The sequence below is a fragment of the Aulonocara sp. 'chitande type north' Nkhata Bay genome, linkage group LG14 (assembly GCF_057382095.1).
Source record: "Aulonocara sp. 'chitande type north' Nkhata Bay isolate Kocher_YH1m ecotype deep benthic linkage group LG14, A_spYH_male_GT1.1, whole genome shotgun sequence".
In the NCBI taxonomy this organism is placed as follows: domain Eukaryota; kingdom Metazoa; phylum Chordata; class Actinopteri; order Cichliformes; family Cichlidae; genus Aulonocara; species Aulonocara sp. 'chitande type north' Nkhata Bay.
The window spans coordinates 2,905,342-2,931,094 of NC_141357.1; the positions used below are offsets into that span (position 1 = coordinate 2,905,342).

General features: G+C 41.6%; 1 protein-coding gene across 4 annotated transcripts in view; it reads right to left on the bottom strand.

The window, feature by feature from the left end:
- bcas3 (BCAS3 microtubule associated cell migration factor) overlaps positions 1–25,753 on the bottom strand; it is a 321,470-nt gene that overhangs the window by 140,889 nt on the left and 154,828 nt on the right. The window contains exon 23 of one of the 4 annotated variants that reach the window (XM_086260596.1): positions 4,143–6,607. The exons of the other annotated variants lie outside the window; for them this stretch is intronic. Coding sequence (XP_086116722.1) covers positions 6,597–6,607 — 11 coding nt within the window. The 3' untranslated portion in view covers positions 4,143–6,596. Of the gene's footprint in view, positions 1–4,142; positions 6,608–25,753 lie in introns of those variants that run through there. 4 annotated transcript variants of the gene reach the window in all.

Sequence of the window (25,753 nt, forward strand, 5' to 3'; positions counted from 1 at the left end):
CAGTGACAGCACCTTGTGTTTTGAGGATCTAGCTGGGGGCTCAAGGTGCTTAGACTCAAGTGGCTTCAATATCTGTTTGGCAGAAACGATCTTACTAGAACTGATGCTAAAACTGATCCTTTTACTGTTGCATTCTTTAGCTTTTTGGTAACCTGGGGACAAAAACAAGCTGAAATTGAAATATTACAAATGTCCAGGAGTTTTTCTGTGACGCTGAGCAATGATTGCACTTTCTTTGCATGAAATCAGTAATTTTGTAATTATTTTTTTGCTCTTCTGAGCTGCAGCAGCTTGAACGAGGATTCAAACTCTACACCACTGGTGTCAAACATAAGGCGCTCGGACCGGAAGGGGTACACTAAACAGTCCAGTCTGTAGAAAATATTATTTACCTGTAGTCTGGCTGTGTAGTTATAGCTCTTTCACAACAGTGTCTATTAAATTCTGTATTGGGAAAAAAAGGACATAAACCACATGCGTTCCTGAAACATTGGCTCAGTGTGGCCCAGAAGTCCCTCAAACTTTCACTTTAAAGATTTACCTGAAGATGCTGGTCGTCAATAATAATAATAATAATAATAATAATAATAACAATGGATTGGATTTATATAGCGCTTTTCAAGGCACCCAAAGCGCTTTACAATGCCACTATTCATTCACTCTCACATTCACACACTGGTGGAGGTAAGCTACGGTTGTAGCCACAGCTGCCCTGGGGCAGACTGACAGAAGCGAGGCTGCCATATCGCGCCATCGGCCCCTCTGTGTCGTTGTGTCCTTGTCTTGCCCAAGGACACAACGACCAGGACAGAGAGCCCGGGGATCGAACCGGCGACCTTCCGGTTACAGATACGCTTCCCAACCCCCTGAGCCACGGTCGCCCCCAATAGGCTAGAACAGCAATCCCGGGGGTTTGCTACCGGGCCTCGAGAGACCATAATTTTTTTTTAATAATTGCGTGGAATGAGTCTTGCGTTGAATGTTTTTAACAGGCAAAAAATACTTCAATAAGTAAATGTTAAATTTTTTTCGCTGATCCGAAAATTGATCCGATCTGTGACTTAAAACCGTGATCCGATCCGAACCGTGAGATTTTTGGTCCGTTGCACCACTAGTTTTCAATAATAAAAAGGTGAACTGAACTGACATCTTTCTAAAGGTTAATGATTGCCTGGCCAGAAAACAAAAATTCCTGCTGCCTGAAGGGGATCGACTCTATGTAGCAACTAACATAGCATACTATAAGAAAACCAAGTTCAGCTTTAGATATATGCTCATGCATCTACACTGGGAGTGCTCCCAGGAAACAACAACAAAAGAGGAAAAAAAACAAGCAAACAAAAACGCTGCACAGTGCAGAGTGCCAAACGGGAAACAACAAAATACGCCATCGCCGACAAACATCTACCACCTCCTACTGCCGTGTCCTAAAAGAGCCGTCCCATTGAACGCGTTGATGAAAAATGGATTGCATGCTTGCCAGTCAAGGTGAGTACAGGTGCCAATGCACTATGTATAAAATCAGATGGCATGTTTGTGCTGATGCAGTATGTATGAGGCGGCTGGGCCTCATGCAACATTCAGCACGCTGGGGAGGCCGTAGGTGAGGCCAGCACAGCCTGCAGCCAAAGACGTCCGCACCTCCGAGTGCGTATGTGTGAGCTCAAACTGAGCTTTGTCACAGCTGGCTGGTGGATCCACACATTTAGAAACACAACTGGGATGAGACTCACGCAACTGCAAACACGCCTCAGCTCAGAGGCCCTGCATTACACAAAAAAGCTATTTTTCTACTTGTTTCATAAAACACATGCAAACGCACACAGGAACACACCCAGACAACATGCACACTTTGGCCTGGCAGACAGTCTTTGCTCGGGCATCGCATTTGAACTTTCACCTCAAGTGTCGAACACACACACACACACACACACACACACACACACACACACACACACACACACACACACACACACACACACACACACGATCGCTTTCTTTGTACTGGTCTGCCTTGGAATTGCATGGTAATACTTCATTATGGCAGCACTGTAATTTAGGGGGAATGAGCACTTCAAACGAACGGCAACCCACACACAAGCACACAGACAGGGTTACTGTAAATGTGTGTAACCTAGAGTTCTGCTGGGACCAGAATCAGGGTTTTTTCCACAACATTCCCAGAACACTCCAAAATACACCCGGACAGTAATCAGAGGCACGCTGTGAGGTTATAATTGTTGGAGCTGATTACAAAGTGGAGAGTAATGATTCAAATTGGGAGAGGAGTGCAACACAGACTTGTACATAGCAAAATGTGAACTCGGGGACACAGGGTGTCAGCAGGGTTCACATTATTAAGCCTGCCTATAGTAAAGTTACGCTGGAATAAATTACACTTGGTGGCTCTTTGAACTTTGCAAAGATGGACCTTCTTCCTTGCCCGCAAATCACTTGACTGTGGTGTGACGTTCTTCTGTGAGATTCACATGAAAAGTTTAGCTTTCAGCTTGTTAAGACAAATAAACCAAATGCTGTTCAGGCAGGTAGCTGTATGTACATCCAAGTATTTAAGAAGGTGACACAGTTTGGTTACTTTTGTCTTTACGTGTGGTTACATTCGATTTTGTAAGTGAATCGTTCAAGGTGTGATTGATAAGCACAGGTAACAAAATTATCACATTACTTTTAAATAGTCTCTGCTGTTGGCATACAAGCAGTGCGTCTGTTTCTTCGATGACATGTTGACATATTTAATGACATATTGAGGAGACAAAAGGTCTGGAGTTGATTCCAAATGCAGAACTTATTAGTGAGCGCTGAAATTTTAGGAGAGACAGAAATCAACAATTAAGTGGAATCTTACAAAGAAAGGAACGTGCTGTTGAGCTCGACGACACAAAAATGACAACTGAAGAAAGCTAAAGTGAATTCTTTCCTTGGTAAAGAAAAATCCCCTCACAGGATCGAGCCATTTCACGAATACTCACGCAGGCTTGTTGTGGTCAAACTCTACAATCAAGCAATGCCTTCATACGTGTAAATACAGAGCGTTTATGCCAAGGGTTTACATGCAAACCACTGGTAACAATCAAGAAGAGAAGGGCCAGATTACAATACCGAAAAAATCTAGAAAAAGAAGGACTTAACATAATCAATCAAACATGGTGGAGATGTATGGCTGCCAGTGGAACCAGTACACTAGCAATTGTCCCAAGCGGATAGGATGTCACATTGCAGTAATGATAAATACTCCCCCAAAATATAGGGGTAAATGCAAATCTGGAGCTTCTCAAGGCACAGAAAGGAGTCACTTAAGAGACCACAGTCCTAATTAGCATGCTTACTTTTCCCAATACAAATCTGAGGGCAGAGGACCCACAAACAAGCAGTAACTGAACGTGGCTCCATTAAAGCCCTGGCAAAGCATCTTTAGGCAGGATACTTTGGTTATGTCACTCTCTCTGGATTCCACATAGTTGGCGAGAAAAACTTGCAGACTACTTAATACTTTTGGACTTATGAAAGCGCATATCACACATAAGCGTGCATGCATTTACAATTCTGCATGATAGTGTATGGATAAAAGAAATGTTCTACTTGGTTATTAAGGAAATGTTGTGTCTATTTATTCATTTGGTTTAAGCAAAGATCCCCTTCATCCCCTTAATGTGCTTCTTATTTATGTTTATGTCTTGATGCAACTGTTCTTGTGATTTGGTGCAATATCAATAAGAAACCTCAGCCAGAAACAAGATCAAGGTGGGGCGGGGTCTGCCATGACCGGCTGAGGGGCGAGGAGAAAGAGGGAAAAGGAGAGTATAGGCACACACTATAGGAGAGAAGTGGTTTATAAAGGCATGTGGAGTGAAAGAGGTGAGAGAGAAGAAATACTCAGTGCATCACAGTGTATCACAAGCCTGACGGTTCAGGTTCACCTGCTCCAGCCCTAACTATCATCTTAATCACAAAGGAAACATAGAGAGGGCGTCTATGGCACTACAAGAACTTGTACAGAAGAATTTTAATTTGCAAATGAGGAGAAGCTAAAATGGGAGAAATATGATCTCTCTTTCTAGTTCTTGTCAGAACTTTCACCAGGTATCTGTACCTATGAATAACACATAACACACATGCACATAGACAGGACTTCAATTCACACTGTCTCAAACATGCTGCACAAGAGGTCTACGTAATGACAGGCTGTCCTCACAAATTCACTGTAATGTTCAAATGAGCTGGAATTGAGAATAAATGATGCAGTATGGGCATCTGTGTGAGACCGTGCACATCTCTAAAAACTCCCAGCCTAAAGCAAAACATGTACAAGTTTAATGATAATGCAATATGGAAACATTTACTGAAAATCACATGGATTACATAATGGATATTTACATGTGAAATAAGATTGGATACTTTGAATACACAAAAATACAACTTTAGGGACTCGTTATTACAGACAAGATAAATTTATTGGTTACTGAAACCAGCCGTCAACACATAATACTGAGGTGGTCCAGGATACAGTAATCCTGTTTGACACACGTGCACCACAACAACTGAAGGGTTAAACTGAAAGGTGAGAATCTTTCATCTCTCTCAGTTCAGAAAGAAAAGCTCTTCTTTTAGCTGGGCCAACACTGTAAGGCAATACCTGGTATCACAGCAGTGAAAGCAGTCTGGGTGAAAACTATCGAAACACTTTACATGGACACCATTAAATACATAAATAAAAACTAGTGAAGTGTTTTGGCTCCAGGTCACAACAGGCACTGTTATGATGCAGGAGCTCAACACCTGATGACAGGCTACGGCGGGAGCTTTTTTCCTGCTGGTTTGTTGAGAGTACAGCGACGTTCATAGTAGCGCACGGCAGAATTCTTATTACTCACCAAAGCAAATGTTCAGAAAAATGTCATCATGAGCTGCCAATGCAGACTATTTCCATTATCATCACCTAATAGGGAAGCACTCCTACAAGGTCATTTCTATAAAAAATTGTAATATCTGCTTATGCCAGACTGTATGGGCAGGAAACTCTGGATGAGTCTCATATTGTCGATTACTCTGCAGACACGAGTGCACTTGTGCACTTCCTCTCTCATTCTGTGACCCTTCTTTCCATCTCGTCCTAAGATGGACGTATAATATGTGCTTTATTCTCTGCCTAAAGGGCAAATGCTGTAGAGCGTGCGCTGAATATGTTTGTGCGAGTTCCTGTGCAGAAAAATTGAATCACAATAGATGCGGCTGAGCCCAATGTCCTGTGGTTCAGTCCCCAGTGAAAGCTGTGAGGACTGTGTAACTGCTCCACATGAGGCAGCTGATATTCGGAAACAGAATGAATGTATTTCATGTATATTTAATAGAACCTAAGAAATAATGTACTTGTTGGTGTTAAGTGTATAACATGTACTCTAAAAAAGCTCAATTATTTTAGGCCATATCATATTTTTCCCATTGTTAAAGCAAATGACCTCTCCATCACCTTTCTCGGGAGTTACACAAATTATAATATAATATAGAGATTTAGTAGCTACTTTATTAACTTTTCCTGCTTGTTAATGGTAACAAGAAGCTCTTTCAAAAAGTATATTAGGAGGCTGCAACTCAATTTATGCAGACTGGGTCAACAGGTTAAGCTACAGTTGGACCAAATGCTTGAATGGGCAAGAATCCTGCTCTGCTGTATGTTACACTCCATACATTTGGAGAAACTAGCTTCAATTTTAACTTTAGGACTCATTTCTTTAATAGTAAATGTTTAATTTGGGTGTGACATCTTTGTGATTTCTGACTCTGTGGAAGATTTTGTTTTTACGTCCACAACAGCAATGCCTTGTTTCAATTAATTATAGCACAAAGCCGGGTTCTCCCATACTCCTGTTTACAACAGAGTCTGTTGGGCAGCTCCAAACATCACCACCTAACATGCCCATTCATTTTTAAAATGTTGACCTGTACAGTTATAGGCTATAAATGGATGAGCGTCCCTTCTGAGTGGCTGGAGGAAAAAAGGAATTTTTCTGGAAGATGACCAACGAACTTTATTTGCCAACCTGACCTCAGACCCCTACAAGCAGCATGGTTAAAGTTGTGACTGGTGCACCATTGACACAACCCTTCTATTACAGGTTCCCGGCTGAAGCACCTGATGGATAGGAACAAAAGGAAAAATATAAATATGGCCTTGGTAAATTACTGTATTAAGTGGTATAAAGACTTTTTACAGGTACTAAGACAGTTTTTCTAATACATCTAATGATTTTATTTAAGCGACTTGGGTTCAGGATGGCTACTATCTATAAGGCCATAACAGAACAAAAACAAATGGTCACACAAACAGAAAGGCAGAAAAGTAGAAAGCTGTCCATCTTCCTTTCTTCCTCCTCCTCCTCCTCCAACTCCTCCTTCCGCCTGTCCTCTTCTCTCATACACCAATGATAAAACAATGGTTGGGTAGTGAAGAGAGGGGGAAAGGTGGAAGGATGGATGGATGGATGGATGGACAATGAAAATGATGCATGCTTGTGAGGAACAAAAGCAAAGCAAATCAATTGAACTGAGGTGACTGGCAGAGCGAGGACTTCTGTTTTTTAGGAATAACCTGCAGGAGACAAACAGGAAATAAAAACAAAAAAAGTTTGCCTTTAAATCTTTGCTGGTGAAATAGATGTCAAATTTTGATAGCATACTCGTTTTTCCTCAGGATGCATATCGAGGGTTGGAGGGTGGATGAGTGAGTAAAGCATGTAGTTAGTTTGAGTACATATAACCCCAAAGACCCCCGTTTGTCCTCAGCAGCTTCTCTTGTAGCCTAAAATGTTCGATGAGACGGAAACATTGTTGCAACTTTTCACCATTTGCACAGTTTATGACGGAGCTGGAGGAGTGCTGCACGGGATTGTTTTTTTAAATTCCAATTGTATAAATCTTAAAGGCCAAATTAAACTTGACTTTCTGCAGCATTATCAGCAAGCTCAGAGTAAAATGTAATTTGAACTGTGACCAACCAGAACAACAAAATGAAGATGAGATGTTTGTGTTCATATTAAACACACCGACCTGCCCAGCACAGAAAGGTTCGAGTGGACATCTGTTTGAGGGTCAAACACATTCTTTAGAGCAAATGAAACTGGTTCCCAGTTTAAAAAACAATCAAGTCTACCTTTAAAGAGCCCTTTGGCTTTTCTATGACAGCTTTTGGGGTTAGTAGTAAAGAATTTTTGGCTATGATAACGCTCACAGGTTGCCACTAGCATGGTTAAACCACTCTCGAGCAACGATATTGCCCACTTACTGATGCCGACCTTGGAACGGACTACATGCAACTAAACCGAGGTAAACTGTAATCAGCAAGGTGAGTAAAAAGATTAGTAATCACGGAGGAGTTTTGGCAGAGCTGCAGGCAACTGGAATGCAGCAGTGCTGACTGGGAAAACACAACCCCCTCATTTAGCCTGATGGAACTGTAAAGTAGCTAACACACGCAGGGGCAATTGTGGCTGTTTGTGTGTCACTATGTGTGCTTCATTAGCGTGCACCTTGGCGTTGTGTATTTCTTGTGCGTGAGTGTAATGGGTACCGTGTGCTTGCTGAGGTCTTGTTTGCCCATCTTAAGTCAATTAAAAGGAAATAAGGCGGCTCTGACCGGCCCATGAACCAGCTCCCTCAGCTGAGAGCATGTCTGCACAAAAAATACACACACACACACACACACACACACACACACACACACACACACACACACACACACACACACACACACAGGCTAACACAGGGAGGCTGATAATGCTCCACTACTGGCAATCGACCCTGTGCCCTGCTGTGTGAGAAACAATGGCTCTGAGACTGGGTGAGCACGTATATGTGCACACACGTGTGTGTTTGTGAGCGCCTGTGTGCGTGGCTGCTTGTGTGTGCAAGTTTGCGTTAAGTACGGCATGTCTGACAAGGCTTCAGAGGGAAACAGTTTAAGACAATATTAGACACAAACGCTGAACACACATGCACACATTCCTGCTCTTTCAACAGAGAGCCAAAGAACACAATTGCATCCTACAGGTAGGATCGGCAGCACAAAACACGCAGACACACTGCGCCTTGTTAATCGAAAGCTTTGTCTTGTATTGTCATTAAGCTGAAACGAATTACTGAAAAAACACTGGTCTAAAACTACATCCTACAGTTGTGGTTAGAAGTTTACATACACCCATCATGGGCATGAATGTCACGGTAATTGTGGGCTTTTAATGATTTCTTTGAACTCTTCTTTTTCCAGGGTGGAATGATTATACAGCATACATCTTTAATGACTTCATAAAACAAGGATTACATTTATTTTTTAAATTTCACTAAACTACACAGGGTCCCAAGTAACCTACTAACAGATAAAGGCTCCAACAAACAGCACAGCTATAATAAGCAGAGCGCTCACTGACAGACTGCAGCGATCACAGGCTGCATTGTAAAAATGACCTCACAGGTGTAAAAGCAGAAAAATTTGAGTTTGTCATGCTGTCTACATCTGCCTGCAACCTCTCTCCCATCCACCTGTCCCACTGCTCCGCCTCAGTCCTCAGCTCTGCTTTTGCTCTGATTGGTTCTCCACACTCTGAACTCTGATCAGCTTCACTTCCCCTGCTGCTCTGCACAGCCAGCAACCCTCCGCTTCTCCACGTGTCCGTGATCCGCTCTGTCACAGCTCAATATTCCACCTGCGCTCCATTCAGCCGCCAATGATTATTCATCTTTTATCTAACTAGTCTGTTTATCAGTAATGGCTAATATTGCTAATAGTTCTCACAGCAAGAAGGTCCTGAGTTCAATTCCACCACCAGGCCGGGGTCTTTCTGTGTGGAGTTTGCATGTTCTTCCTGTTTGTGTGGGTTCTCTCCACGTACTCTGGCTTCCTCCCACGGTTTAGGTTTGGAAAAAACATTTTTTTATGTTGATTCCTATTAGGTGTACCCAGGGTTCCTTTGTGCAGCGTAGTTTGTCACTGTGTTTAGTAGTTATGCTTCGGGTTGGTTCCTGTGTGAGTTTTACTTCCCTCCATGGTGATGTAGATCGTCTACACCTGTGTCTCATTCCCTCAGCTGTTTCCACTTCACCGATTACCCCATGTGTAAAAATAGCACCGTCTTTCTTTCAGTCTTTCTCGTAGCAACTTTGTGTGATTCTCTCGGTGTACTCCTGTGGCTAGTGGGATGTTTTTCTGTTGTATTTTGGGTTTTCAGCCTAAATAAAAACTGCTATTTGTACCACAAGAGCAGTCACCTCAAGGCACTTTACAGGTAAAGACCCTACAATAAGACAGAGAAATCCAATGACCTCAAAGGAAACACTGGGAAGGAAAAACTACTTTTTAACAGGAAGAAATCTGCAGCAGAACCAGGCTCAGGGGAGGAAGTTTATATTTGTTTAATCTGTACATTGAAGGACATATCCTCGTCTGAGTTTCAGCACTATGAAGACACTTCTTACTAGGGTATATTGCCATGGTAACTTGGCTGTAAACAGTTTTGTAGTGTTATAATCCAAAAACAGGGCAACTAATTTGTGCCTGCTGACTCGATATCAAATTGAACAGTAGACAAAACCTACATTTGTATCTTTATTCTTATTCTGTATTTATACATGCTCTCAAAGCATTAAATACCAGCTGAAAGAATAACAGAGCCGGACCTGATTACTACCAGATCATCTCTTATGTTAACTTTACATCACAACAAATATCAGTAATAATATCGGAATTTAGCACTAAATTCCCACATGGTTTAACCGAGGAGCTCAGGGTATTTGGATCGGAGGTACTTCATAATCTGATGACTGTGTGCCAACATACTCAGCACCTCATGGGACAGAGACACTGAATGTGTAGAGCTAAACTCAATTACTAATTCAGGATTTCTGTTACTACGTGCGAACCAACTGCAATGAACCCTGTTTACTAGGACAAACTTCACCGAATCAACAGTCACAAACCTGACTGATTCACAGGGTGAGGAAAGCAAGACCAAGCATCAGAATTACAAACTAACAACAGTGTTTATGAAAAGTAAAAGCAGTTATTTATGAAATAATCATATATGGTATATTTTTAAGATACTGAGGATTGACCTGAAAGTGTACGTATGTGGCTGCTCACTGTAAACTTCAGTTTTATTCAGTAATGCTCTGAGATTAAAAGTCTGTTGTTGTGATTTTTCTTTCTGCGTTTGATTTTTATGTTCAGTTTTGTCTCTCAAATTGGGAACACCTCAAAGTGACTGTTCAACTGGGAAACACAACAACACATTTCTACAAAACAACACAAAACACAACAAAAAATGTACCTAACTTTTTTATTTTCTTGTAAAATATCTTTTAAAGTTATTGTGTTAAAGATGTTTGTCAATTCTAGAAAAAGAGTGCTTTAAAAGGATTGGGGAACATCGTTTATTTGGTAGATCATTTGGACTCAAAAGCATCAGTTTTACACTCTTTCTCTCTCTATGACATTAAACGTTTGACCAAATGAAACAATGAAATGTTTTTGAACAGGAGCTTCTAAAGGTAATTGGGTTGCCTCTCCTTTCCCCCCTCAGCCACTGAGGTAAAAGCTTCTTCTTCTGTCTGAGGATTTATCAGGCTCAGACCACTTGCTGCCACCAGCCTATAAAGAACTTGATGGTAGAGGCACCATGACACAGGATATCTGTCAAACCGGGGCTGCTTTTTCAGCTCTTTGTCCACTCGTAACCTTCCTGGGATCCTAATTAAAGGAAAGGTCAAGTCAACTTGTTCAGTGATCACACTCTCTGCGGTCCCACTGTGAGCAGCATGATAAGTACCGGTACTAATGCACTGCTTCTATCCCATGACAATCCCAGAGTTGTTCTTGCAGAAGTGAGGGACCACTTAATCCTCCATGCCCAAACAGCTCGTAATAAATAGTCTACATTTAATCCAAAATACTGAGGAGCAAGGGTTAAGTCTTTATCGCCTGCAATGCCAATGTTCTCCTTTTTACTTGCACTCACATTCTATCCCTTTGTAAGCACTGTTGTAATACGGTCATTGTAAAATCAATGGATTAAAATCTGCACCAGCAGTAAGAGGAAATGAATCACTGTAGCCACTGAGGAAGAAAACACCACGGCAGTAATTCATTAAACAAATGCAAAAAAATAATAACAGTTGCTGAAAGACTGCTGATATATCTACATGCAGGATACTGTATCTGCCAGCCAATGAGTCAGGCAAATGTGCAAAAATCCTCAGGGGTATATTACTTTGGATTACCTCTAAGTCATCATTATTCAAGGAGCTCAGATGAATCAGTCGCTTTAGTTTTCCATGAATGTCTTCAGACGGACCAAAATCCAGCATGACAATAATCCTAAGAATAATACACATGTCCCGCATGAGTAGGAAACTGGGTTTGGCACTCAGGTATACACAAGATGAGAAATGAGGGATGTAGTAAGCTGAAGAATAAATGGAGAGCTTGGGAAATCCTGCCTGTATACACTTTAACACACCTGGCCAGTTACTGCAGAAAGTGTGTACCAACATGTTTCCTGTCAGATGGCACTGACATGAAATGCATACATGGAGGAGTGTGCACCACATGTGTATAGTTCTTTTTTAATCATGAAATAGTGGTGTTGGAATAAGCGTCTCAGGTGAGACACTTTGGTTTGTGTCTGCTCATATGGGCCTTTTTTCATCTTTTAACCACTCTCTTCACTACACCTTCATCTAGTGAACTAAATACTACAGTTCACTAGATGAAGGATAGCTCGGTTACATCTGCCACCACCAGCTTTAATAACAGGGCGGTATGTGACTGTGTGCCTATACTGTACCTTGGAAATATGAGGTCAACAGAAGCTTTATGATAGAGATGTTATTTAAGTGATTTAAAAAAAAAAACAACAAAAAAGGAAACATTGTTGTCTACTCAGTATTTCACTTTGAATCCTGCCTGACATGAGAGTGTTTTGACATGTGGCTTAAAATATGAGCACGCCAAGCTCAGCAAACTCGATTTACATCCTCAACAGACGACTCCTCCCACACTTTTTTGAGAGATGGGACCGAGGCGTTGGCACTGATATCAGCAAGGGAGGAAGGAGGTAGAGAAAGACACAAATGGGTGCTCGAAACTCCACTTCATCAGTTGCATATGCAATGCTGGCATGCCAGTATCCGTGCAGCCATGTGCATGAGCTCTTGTCCATTCAGTTCGCTATCCTGCATTCCTACATGCCACAGCACCCCAGGTCATGGCCATATGCCATTGGCTTGGCCTGCTGATCAACACCGCTCGGGCTTCGCATGACAGCTCACGATGCACACATACACACACACACACACACAATAGTTCTGACAGATGGGTGAAAAGGTGGGCCACGTCATGTGTGAAGTGAACAGAGGGCAGGGGGGTGTTAGCAATTATGGTGAAACAGACTGCAAAGAGAGGCAGACGTGTGTGCGCGCTCTGTACAACAAAAAAGGTGGATATGGGCATGTGCAGAAACACATGCACAACATCAAATAAAACAATATTGCCCTCTAAAAAGAAGAGCCATTTAGACAACCAGCACATACTGGAGACTGTTTTAATAGAGCACTCATAAGCGTGGGCAAACATCTGCCTTATGGCCTCCGTCTACTCTGCTAAGAACCACACAGAGCATGGGTAAGCACCACACGCTCCACTGGACAGACTGCCTGTTAATACCTAATGCTTTCCTCTGCAGTGAACTAAATTGGCACTCAGATACTGAAATATACGTGTTAGAGCTGATTAATCTTTGTCATTGTGAATCTACATCCGATCCAGGTTAACACAGTGGATTCTAAAGCACACGCACTTTATCTGGTTAGTGGACAAGCACAGAAGCTATAAGGCCCAACAAGGACAAGCACTGACTTTGCTGCAAGTAAAAACCGTTCACTAAGAAAAAGTCGTATCCAAACTGCATAAACAAAGATTCTCCTGAATATTGGTGGACGGAGATTAAGCGGGTGTTAAACACAGTTTATGTAAAAATGTAGTCGTATTTAGGACTTTCTGCAGCAAATACAGAACATACAGGAGGAGAATCAACGATTGAGAAAAATACTTTAAAAAAAGAATTGAAGGATTTATCGAGTCAGGTAACTTGGATTAATACACACACACACACACACACACACACACACACACACACACACACACACACACACACGCTTAAAACTAAAAATGACATTTTTATTTGTTAGGCAAATAACAAACTGATGTTTTTATGCACAAATGTGAGCCGGCACACTGAACTTCTTTAAGAAGTCAAGCATAACATTCGACAAATAAAAGCAAATAAATAACTGTAATTTGGCCTCTCTGTCAAAAACAAAAACATGTTTTAGCAGGTTTTTCAGCTTTTTTGTAAAATTGTAAATAAATACAAAATAATTGATGAAAAGAAATTTGTATTTTTAGCATGAAAAATATTTATACTGGTTGATTAGCCATTCTATATAGCTATATATATATATTAGACATGAATAAAAAGCATGTATAATATATACATATAATGCACAACTGAGAAGTTTATGAACACACTGACGAAATAATGTTCATTGCAGCTGGTTGTACTTTGCAGTAGGGCTGGAACATATCGTACCGTTCACAGTAAAACCGGTATGATGTCGGGCAACGATAAGAAAATGAAATATGGCGATAGAATATGGGTAAAACGCACATGCGCAGTGCCTTTGTTTTCATATGCACATGGCGGAACTGGTTTAGCTTTTGTCCGTCAGATACACTACAAAGCACTATTTTTGGTAGCGCGTGCTAGCGGGCCGTCGTTATTACCGTGTTGTTTTGAAAATACGGCGCACTTAAAATCAATCCTTTGATTTTTCTGAAAGTCGACAGTGTTTCTTATAATCCCGTGTGCCTTATGTATGAACTCTGGTTGTGTTTACTGACCTCGAAACGATTTTATGTACACGGCGCTTGAAAATCTGTCAAATGTTTCAGTACGACTTTGCTGAGCTACGAAGCCGCACCGCTTGATGGATTGTCGGAGCATTACGGCTATCGTAGGCGGAGCCTCGCGGAGTGATACGTGCTGTGCTTCAACATAATATTACAGTACTGTGTGTGTATGACCTCTTTTTAAGTTTTGTGGCTATTATACTTGGTTACGCTGAGGATATGTCGACCAGTTTCCACTGGAAATGCCTTTTGGTTAAACTGTCAGCGAGGAATTTGCACTGTTACATTTTTATATAACTTTAATGAACATAAAAAACAGCTGCTTGTTTAAGTGAAAATACATTGATGGGGTTTTGCACTAATAAAGTTGTGGAGTTGTAAGGTATTTTGTCTCGTGTCAATTATATCGTCAGTTATGTCGTTATCGTAAATTTTCAAATGTATATGGTGATAAATATTTTTGGTCATATCGCCCTGCCCAGGACACACAACATGTATTTAAGGCCCTTTGTTGAACTTAATATGAATTCAGTGACACAGATTGACCCACGAGTCGCTCACAAGAGGAGATTTAAATAGACAGTGAAATATGAACCTTCAGTGATGTTTCAGATATAGTGTGGTTTCGATTTTTTTTTTTTTTTACTGTTTCAACAAAATGAAAAACACAACCAACTCTAAAAACATGAAATACTTTTATTTCTTTGTGCTTTGACTCAAGGGATATGAAACACCTTTAGTGGTAACAAGAAGTCTGTGCAAGGCTGTGTGTGTCTGAGCTTGTGCTGCATGTTGGACAGACCTACAGCACAGTCTACATACACTCACTGTCAACAAAAACACAAAGTCGATTTTCAGTGAGAGTAGCGATGGAGGACGAGTGGCAGAGGGTTGAGAGTGATGAGAATAATCCTCTGGCCATGTAACAGAGATAAAGACACTGAGGTTTTAGCTCTACGCAGGAGATTGACCTCATTACAAGCACACAAACTACAGACACAAACACTCAAATATAAGCATGGCGCACAAACGTAGATAAATGGTCAAATATAAACGTGCTTGACCGCTCTCTTATTGTCACTCTGTGAAAGCAGCATGTGTGTGTTTGTGTAATGAATAGAGAACAGCCCAACACTGATCAGGGCTGAAGAAAAAGAGCACTGCCCACTCTGCTCTCACATTTATCAACAGTGTGTGTTTGATCTCTCAGCCACATCACACATGTGCCCTCCAATCAACCGCTGCTGCCTCTAAGGCCTCCTTTGACACACACACACACACACACACACACACACACACACACACACACACACACACACACACACACACACACACACACAGGGAAACGTCCCACACACAACCCATTAGGACTTTTGATTAAATTTAAGGATAGCTCATGTATGAAGGCCATGACCAGTGCAACTTTATTCAAGTATGTGTGAGTGTGTGTACACGCGTCTGTGAGAGAGAGAGAAAAAGCAAAAATGAGCGACTGCAAAGCCTCCTAACCTTTGTAATATAGATCCTAACTACTGCCAAGGGAGGTTAAAACCTAAAAGGGTTCCATAACACTTCATAACTCTGACTGAAATGAAACAACTATAACTCTAGCCATTAGTGAGATGCATGCACGTGCACGCACGCACACATACGCACACACACTCGGTGTCTTTAAAAGTTGGCAAGACAACCGAGGTCATTAGGTTTATTTCCATTTGCAGAGAAATGATTTTGGCAGCTATAATCCGCCTGGTGACACTCGGGTTTGTCCGAATAAACAAATAAAAGCTAAAGAGTATGTACCCACATCAAGGAATCATTCCAGATTGTATAGCAAAGTAATCAAACAGACTTTAGGAGCATGTTCCTTCTGACCATTTTGCAATAGAAGATGGACGGATTCCTTGTTTTTTGCATTTCTAAACTGAACATGATGCAGATGGATGCAGACACAGTTTTACCTCTCTCCTGACTACGTCCATACAACATTGTGCATAATTGCATTTATTCCCTACCTTTTTTTTGTGCATTTGTCACTCTCAAATAACCAGAGCGAATTAAAAAATGCAGCTTAAATGAAGATTAAAATGAAAGCTATCTTAGTTTCTCCTCCTCAAAAACAGCTTCTTCATATTCCACTGAGATTATGTCTGACGAGGTTCAGCAAAGTGAAACCGCCACTACAACATTTGAACCTGAAATTAGCATCACCCAGCTCAACAGCTGCAGCCGGGCCAGAACTGGGTCATGCAACAAGACAATTATCCCATTGTCATTAATAGATCTGTGCGTAAACACTGTAAAAAAGACGAGACCGATGGAGTCATATATAAAACAACACAAGCTGTTGATTCATGGGGTGTATTTAGTTTCACATGCCATCTCTGCATTTTGGCTTTAACCTCTTTTTCTCCACCTATACAACAACTAATACCCGGTGTCCTATTCCCAAGGTTGAGGGTACAGGATGTGATGGGCACATCACATCCTGATGTTCCCAAGTTAAAGGTTTATGAGATGAGCCCTTTCTCTGAACTTTTGCTTCTTGAGCGTTCCCTGAAACGAGAAATGACCTGCTTCCTGTCCAACCCATGTGGTTCAGAAATGTCCAGCAAATCCTTTGCAGCGTGTTTGCGCTGTGCTCGTATGTTATTCTTGTGAGTTCATAAAGTACTTCTTGCAGTCGTTAGCTGGGGTTAGATAAAGGCAAGCAAATCCAAGAAGAGTGGAAAAGCAGGGAATTAATTATTCTAAATGGTGAATGATGGTGCTGAGCTCCCACCAGTGAACAGTAACAATGCACATGTGGACCACATAAGAAATGAAGAGTCACACCAAAGCATACATTTCTGCACATTCATTGAACAGTGCAGTTTAATATAAAGGCTGCAGCCATGACTGGTCTCTCTACGTGTCCCTGTCATTGTGGTGCATCACGCTCTGTCTGCAGCATACACACACTGAAACAATGATGCTGCTGCGTCACATACATGTGCTCTTGGAGACTGGATGAGTGATTCCAGCTTAACACGCCCACAGCAGATGTCCAATCATCCTAATATAACAGCAGGAACAGAACAACACACTGGCTAAGACCTCAGATTAAAACTAGCATCCCAGAGGATAAAACACAGCAGCGATGCAACAAACTAATACGAGCAAGATAAAGTGAGCTTTACTGATGGGTAGCATCAGCAGAATGCTAAATGTTCTACACAAATTCATAAGCAGAAATAAAATGAGGATTTTTTTTATATACGTAATGGGGCAAAAATTGGATTCTCTTTGTTGGGGGGTGGGACACAATTCTTCAAAAAGATTTTTCCACATTTGGGATTTTGGCGGTAAAGAAACGGTAACAAGATTCCCTCACTGTCGGGGACAAAGGTTTAAGTTTGCTCTCAATATTTCACCTGTCAGTTGCTACCGTAGCAAAGGACAAACCAGAGTTGGAAAACCCCAAAAATATATACATTTGAAAGAGCGCAGATTGCCAATAAATTACAGGAGCTCTCAAAAAGTACACTTCTTTAAAATTTAAAAAAAAAATTACAAAATACGGTCAACTTTAAACCTTGGAATTTGCAGGGAAACTATTTTGTATAGTTTGTCATAAAGTCTGCAACATGTTGAAGTTGAAGCTGAGGAAGAATTCAGTGTGGCGCCCTTGTGGCGACTTTTGGTAACTGTTTGACAGTCACTGGTTTTTAGCAGACGGCTGAAGTATAAGGAACTTTTCTGTGTTGTGCCTTTGTGCAAACCGATACACATAATTTGAGGGGAAAGTCTGAAACCAAACCACTGCAAATCCAAGTCCTGCACTACTGTACTGTACTTTTAAAAATCAGCTAACTTTTACCTGACTTGTTATCTAATAAGGTCAAAATCCAGTTGATAACTGTGTCCTCTTCAAAGCGATATGACAGCTAGTGAGAAACATTCTTGTCTCCTCCTACTACACCTCTTGTTCGGTCTCTGACCTTCTCTGAGGAAGGATCATCCCACTGTCTGGCACAGTTTGCCAAGGAAGCAGGAGTTATGAAGGGGAAATTGCAACTGGCAAATGGGCAGTTTGAAAAAAGAAAAAGCCCCCCAGGGCAGAAGTGGAGGGATAGAAAGGGAGAGAGGGAGAGAGTGAAAGGGAGTGTGTGTGTGTGTGTGTGTTTTGGGGTTTTTGTTTTGGGGGGGGGACTAATACTTGAATATGACCTGCTGGTGAACCTTGGTTGTCTTTGGAAGGCAGCGCAGTCTATGATGAGAAAGCCTGTAACCCCCCCCAACAATAGGTAATGAGTGGTAATAAGAGACAATGAGTAAGAGAGGGAGAGAAAGGGGTGGGGAGGAAGATGCAGATAATGCAAGCCAGACGCAGACAGAGAAATTACAAAGAACCAGAGAGGGGAAGAGAGAGCAAGAGCAGCTGCAGCAGGGCTGAAAGTGAAGCTGAGAAGGTGCCGGGCTGTGGAGAGAGCATCCTGGGAGTTGGGTGACGAGAAACACTGTCCGTTTGTGGCCACTGATAATACTTTCCATTCTGACTGGCTTTATGTGGGGGTCTGCTGTGTGTTTGTGTGTGCGTGCGTACGTGTGTGTGTTTACAGGCCTTGTGCGAGCTGCTGATTCCCCTGATTGCAGGCTGGCGCCCTGCTGGCGAGCCCCCGCGCACTGAAATTAAATCCACTCTGCTCCGTTATAAATTATAATGCTTTACAAACAACACCCCCACTGGGGAACACAGGAGGGGGAGATGGAGAGAGAGCAAGAGAGAGACTAAGGGAGAATGGATGGTAATAGACGGAGAGAAGGGGAAGAGAAGGAGTAAGGAATTAAAAAAGATGAAGATAGAAGAAGATAGCAAGAAAAAACATTACCTTTTCTGGAGCTTTTTAATGTGATATGGATTGAGAATGTAAGATTCCACTAATATAAAACACATCTGCCAAAAGCTGCTTTGTAAGCAATTAAACAGAGCTAAGCAATAAAACAGTGGTGTACAAAAAAAGATAAAAGATAATTGAATCAGGAAGGGAAGAGAAAGAGACAGAACTGCACTTAAACTGAAGTGAACCAGCCTTAAATTTGAATAACACACTTAAAATAAATCTGGAAGGCCTTAAAAGCTATGAAGGAAAACGAGATACTCTTGTGAATATAGGGAAAAACAGAAAAGGGGCAGGAGAGATGTGAGCAGGGGAGATAACAAGTGAATGAAATGTAGGGATACTTGTGGGTGAGTGGCTATAAGGTGAGAAAGGGGGAGAGAAAGCCTGAGCTAAATGGACCCTGTGGTGCCAGAGAGGCAGCATGCGGTGCTGATATCCAGCTACACTGGCACCAAATGAGAGGGTCAGGGCTCTTGTGGGAAACAGAGATCTAATATGTCTAACCTAGAGCTTATGTGGGGGATGATAACCAGTTAGCTGGTGCCAGGCTCCTGCAAGTCAAACAGAGGTGAGATGGACAGAAGGTGACAACTTCTCTTCATGTCAGTTACAATTCTGAGACTTGCCGTTCGGTCTTGTAGCACAGTGATAGTGTCAAGCTCAAACACGAGGACCACAGTTATAGCAGAAACATTTTAGGGCTGAAATAATTTCAACTATTGCTGTAATTGCTTTATTTTGTAGATTCTGAAGTTTCAAACTGCTAGTTAGTAAAATCGCAGCAGGCATTTTTTCCAGTGTAGGCAGAAATTAGTGACAAAGTGATGAATCTCTCTATCTATACATATCTATACATCCAACCTAGTCCTCAAGGATCAACCAGATCCATCTTAGTAAAGCACAATAGCCATGACTGATCTAGCGTTACATGACGAGGGGTGTTTTCACGCCTGGGCAAGACACTTCACCCGTTGCCTACTGGTGGCGGTCAGAGGGCCCGGTGGCGCCAGTGTCCGGCAGCCTCGCCTCTGTCAGTGCGCCCCAGGGTGGCTGTGGCTGCAATGTAGCTTGCCATCACCAGTGTGTGAATGTGTGTGTGAATGGGTGGATGACTGGATATGTAAAGCGCTTTGGGGTCCTTGGGGACTAGAAAAGCGCTATATAAATACAGGCCATTTACCATTTGCCTGTAGTTTGTTTACTCTGGCCTGAATCAGCTGATGAGTTTGGAAACTAGCTTTTCTCTGTGAGTTGGTTTCTTTTTACTTGGAGAAAAATCCAAGTGAATCAAATGTGTCACTACTCACCGTGTTGTGGCAATCTGTCGTACAACTGGCTACAACGTGACAATGTTCAGTCTGCTCACTGGCCAGATGTATTTGGGGGAGGAGCACAAAAGCAGCGTTGTGGACTATTGGAGAATTTCCATTGAATTCACAGTTACTTGCTAGCCTGTACAGATCTTTGCACATCTATAGTACCCTGCCACGTTCCAGAATACAAAGCACACATGGCTACAGGACATTTTTTAGCTCAAACTTACACACAACACCTGGTAGTTGGTTTGGATGGAGACTGAATCAATCAGAAACAAATTGCTGTGGAATCGCACCGAGGTCGGGTCTTGGTGCGGTTGTTTTGGTCTGCACCTGAGTGTGATTACCGAGGTCACATGTGCAAAAACAAACCACACTAAGGGAGAAAACGAACGAGGTGCTCAGGTGTGAACACAGTCCAATGATCATTTTGAAACAATAAAGTGATTTGCTGGGATTTCACCTGAACATCCTGCAAACTACCTTCTCGGTGTAACTACCCAATGGCAGTTGAGCACAATGTCAAGACAATGCAGCCTGCAAGTGGTTGAAAACTGCTCTGGTTTGAGAAACCCAACAAAGGAAACGAAGCACTGAGCTGGCTTCCAAACATCCCAGATCACAGTCCAATCAAAAAGTGAAGGCCATAAACTGCAAATGCAGGACTCAGAGGATCGAGCCTTCTCAGAGCCCTGTGGTCGCACAAAGGGGCTTGCACAATATCTGTCATGTGGTTTTAATGTTTTGGCTAATCAGTATACAATCACGCATTCAAATATAAATTTCTTAATTTCATTTGTGTTATTAAAACAATTTATTTAGGCCTCCTGATGTATATCATGATAGATACAATAGTATATAATACAGTAAAAATATTTTATAATAAAGCCACAGAGCTTGAGAAATGAGTGTTGAATTAACAATTCTTGTGTTAACAAAAACTGGACATCGTGTTTGTATTCACTCCAGTATCCTGCTGGTTTCAATTAGCTTGTTTGGATGTTTGTGAAGGTAATCAGTAACTGCAACCCATCTGTCATACTAAAGTTTCTGACAGTGACAAACAACTATATATATTATATAATGTTTCTCATAATTATTCGTAATGGTCCCACGTTCGTGCCTCGCTATAGCTCTAACCAGACTGTTTTATGAAAAACACACCTATTCTCCATCTCGCCAGGGGGCTGGGTCATGCGCGGCCGTCTACACCGTCTGCCAATCAGACTTGAGACTCTGCCCCTTCAAACAAAAAGTCTCACTTGCGTTAAAGCCTAAACACAAAGGCCAAAGCACTGACGGGACACAGCTGTCACTACCACCTACAAAGGGCTGTCACAGCCTGTGTGACAGCAGCAGGAACTACTGTCCACTCTAATCACTGTTATAGTGTTTAATAGCCATTAAAGAGTGCAATGTGACCATATTAGGTGTGAGTGTGTGTCTGTATGTGTGGTGGTCAGTCATACTACATGAAGGCATTGTTTTATATCTATACCTATCTATTTTTTTTAATAAAATAAGGCACATTTATAAATGTTGACACTGAAAGCTGCAGAAATGTTTCATGAGACTGAAACAGTTGGTAATATTGAAATTTCCCATATCAACAAACACATTGATAAATTGAAGTTTCTGTTGGTTTATGGGTGAACGTGCTCAACTCAGACATTTTTACATTTTCACTCATTTACAGAACTGTGCAAAAGTCATGAGCCAAGTTTCATTTCTTGATTTGTCAGAAAAACTGGAAATAGGTAGTGTTTTATTGATTCATGGAAATACAGCATAGAAGGAAAAAAAAGATTTTTTTTAAGTCTAATGAGCTTAAAAGTTAATATCTGGTGTGAGCACCTTTACTCTTAAAAAACAGCCTGAACTATGTTTGGGGAGCTGTGGCTCAGGAGGTCACCTACTAACTGGAAGTTGGTGGTTCGATTCCCATCTGCATGGGGAGTAGAAAAATGCTAAGAATCAGTCCGTTTACATTCTTGGGAAATCTTTGTTGTCTTCAGGAATAATTCTCTAGACTTCTTCTTGTTCTGTCCCTTTTGTTCTGCACAGCCTCCACCGTGTTTCACTGCAGACACTTGACGGTGTATAGACCTGTTTCCACTGGCTTTCAGTCTGGTTCTTGTGTAATTTGGTACATCTCAACATTTTCTCCCTGATTTTTCTGTCAGTCCTGGGAGAGTGTGCAGTTCTGCGTTCATAATTCCATCAGTTTAAACAACATCGCCAACATTGCTGGCTGAAATGCATCTGCAGACCACAACAGACACTCCCTGTACCTTTGTCCTGACCAGCTAGCTACATATTGCTGACTATTTGAAACAAAGGTTTCAAATTTGGATTCATCGCTGCACAGTTCATTCGATTAACTTTGCAGGATTTGTCATATATTTCTTAATAACTTTTTTGACATAACTTTTGATACAGTTCATCTGCTGTAGATATTCTTTTAAGAGTACTACTTCGTCTTTTGTCCGCAATTCTTTTTAAGGACACGCTGCACAGAAATATAAGAGATATAAGACATGCCACGTTTTTGGCTAATAGCGCTTCGGGAATCACCTTGTAAGTGTAAAAACATAATTTTCTATCTGCCAAACTGTGCTGTCTTTGACGTTCTGTAGAATCAAGTGAAGAAATTGGAACAAATTATGGGTTATGTGCGTGTAAATGTGTTTTTGCACCAGGCTGAGAGTAAAGTACCAAAAGAAACAAATGAAAATTGGTTCTTTGCTAAATCTGTTATGTGCAGACGAGACTGGCTGATCCCTTGAGTTACGTACCTTCTGAAAACGGCCAGATACAAGAACAAGACTAAAATATGAGAGAAAAATCAGAAAAACTTTGATCTTCAGGAAACCTGCAGACTACTCCAACAAGGTCTGGCTCCTTAGACATAAGATATAACAAAATGGGGGTTAGGCAAGACTTTTGCACAGTAATTTAGTTTGTTAGAGATAATTACTGTAATTTTTTCTGGATATCTTTACCAACACTTCTGCTACTGTGAATGAACAGCAGCACCACAGATGAACTTATGAAAGGAAAACCAAAACACCGGCATCTTTATAAGAAGAAGCAGACAAAGAAATGCTAAAGATGCCCAGAGAGAATAAGACACGTCCTTAAAATGTCCCAAAGACATACAGATGACAAGACAAGTTCTGATGAACGCAAAAAAACTGAGCTACTTTGGCATGCTCTGCTGAGGTGGTAGAAAAGCAGCCTGCAGTCCTTGCAGACTGGTGAAAAGATTGAGTAAACAGGTCCGAGTCTCATGTAAATGCAAACTCAGCTTTGAGTCAGATTCTGCATATTTCACCTGAAGACAATCAGGAGAAAGCAGAGATGACAGATGTGATCAGTACCAGCAAATCTCAACAGAATCACTGCCAATAAAAACCACTGAGGCAAAAATGCTTCAAATGAAAGATGGACTGCAAACAGCAATCCCCATGTATGTAAGCATACTTACATTCGTTTTTCTAACACTTGCTAGAAATGTCTCTTCTGATCAAAATGTTGAGCCAGATTAGTTTTTTATGTCTTTTTACTGTTGAACTAATAACAGAGCCACTCAAAACACACAAATCCTCTCTGCAAATGACAATAAAGAACTTTGGGATCGCACTTCATACATCCAAAGTGTAATAACAATGATTAGCTAGAAGGCCCTCAGGCATCAGTATCTTTCTGGTTTTATTATGGGCCCCAAATAAAAAAGCAGTTTTCTCATGTGTTGAATGTATTGGACAAAGTCCAGTCACAATTAAAATGTCCTTGAAAATGTAAAATGCGCCAAATTACAACAGTCGCCTCGAGGCACTTTCTATTGTAAAGTAAAGGCCCTAAATAATACAGAGAAACTCTAACAATCACTTTGTGGAGAGAGCAACAGTGAAGTACCACTGAACTGGGCCAGTACAACATCCGAAATAGTAACAGTTAAGTGTAGCAGCTGTCCAATCAGCTCGTTTCTGTTCCCCCTCCCAGCCTATTACAATGTGATGGAAGCTTGAGCAAACAAAGTGTTATAGGTCAGTTAAACATTCCTCTCATCTCAAGAAATCTGCTGTCACTTTTCCTGAGGCACACACATCTGCAAACACCTGATAGGCCTGAGCAGAGGCCTTCAGATCACTCATTGCCCGGGTTAAATTGTTACCACCTTTCTCTAATCCCTACTCTCACAATTAACTGTATGGTCAAGGACTTCAAAGTCCTTGACGGCCAAAGGGATTAACCCTGACGCTCCCAGAGATTTGTTTTTGATTTTGCTAAGATCCCTGGGTACTTTCATCTTTAGTCCTTCCTCTCCAAGTCCCACAGGGCCAAGCTGAGGGCAGGGCGGGGGTTGCTACTAATTTTGGCAAATTCAGTGTGATATTTGACGGCAACTTTTGGAGTTACTACACAACAGAAAGGGCCTATTTGTGTCTCAGGGGAACAATTAAGTTTTGGTGAGACAGCGAACATTTTTCTGTCTTTAAGTCATTCGGACGTGTGTTATCAGGAACTATTTATTCTTATTCCATTGGAATCAATTAGAGATTTTAACCTGTCTCATGATACATCACTACAAAGGTGTAGTGGCCCGTGTAATCAAAACCCATTATACAAATAACATTTCTACAGTTCAACACAAAACAAACCATAATTCACAATTATTAGACTTTGGGAACTAATCATCATTTCTAAAATGAGTTCTCTCCAAAACCTGAATAACAATGACTTTTAGAAAACCCAAGAAAATTCCATCTTTAAGGGAGGGAATCAAACTTTATTAGATCCAGTGCCAGCTTATTGCCACTTTAAACACTCCACATGTTGTTGGTGCTGTTTATGGGTAGAGGGCTGTGTGTCAGCGGAGGTGTCTTAGCAGCACTGGGCACTATCAGCCTGTTTCAGCCCAATCCCTTCAGCTCCGTCAGCTGTAACAGTGCCTATGTCGAAGGAGGTAGATAACCTTGTGTGTGTGTTTTTAGGGGTAATAGTGTGTGAAGCGCTGGTCCACGCATTCTGCCCCTCCTCTACACACCAACAGTCTACCCTCCAGTGGCTCAGCAGGAACTGGAGCAAATGCGTTTAGGAATTAAGACTGGGGAATGGCCTGAAGAGTGTGTGTGTGTGTGTGTGTGTGTGTGTGTGTGTGTGTGTGTGTGTGTGTGTGTGTGTGTGTTTTCATGGAGTTGTGCTGCTCTTTTGCGGTGTGCCAGCTCCTGCCAGCTGCCCCAGGATGTGGCCTGTCACTTCACATAGCTGCTGATGAGCCACACAAGTGTCAGGAAAGGTAAAGATAGAGGTAACGCTCTGTCACAGACACACAAATACACACAAGAAAAACATGTGGAGAAAACGCCGTACAGTGTATGTGGGGCGGAGATCCTCACATGAGTCAAACCATTAATGCTCATTTTCAAGCTTTTAATAATTACACTATATTAGCTGACCTCATAGCCCACTGAAAATAAATCCACTCGACTTTCTCAGATGTCATCATCGATGTCGGTCTGGCTCCGGTCCCGCTGAATAGTTCTCCTGTACTTTGTGCTACTGTTTGTTGACAT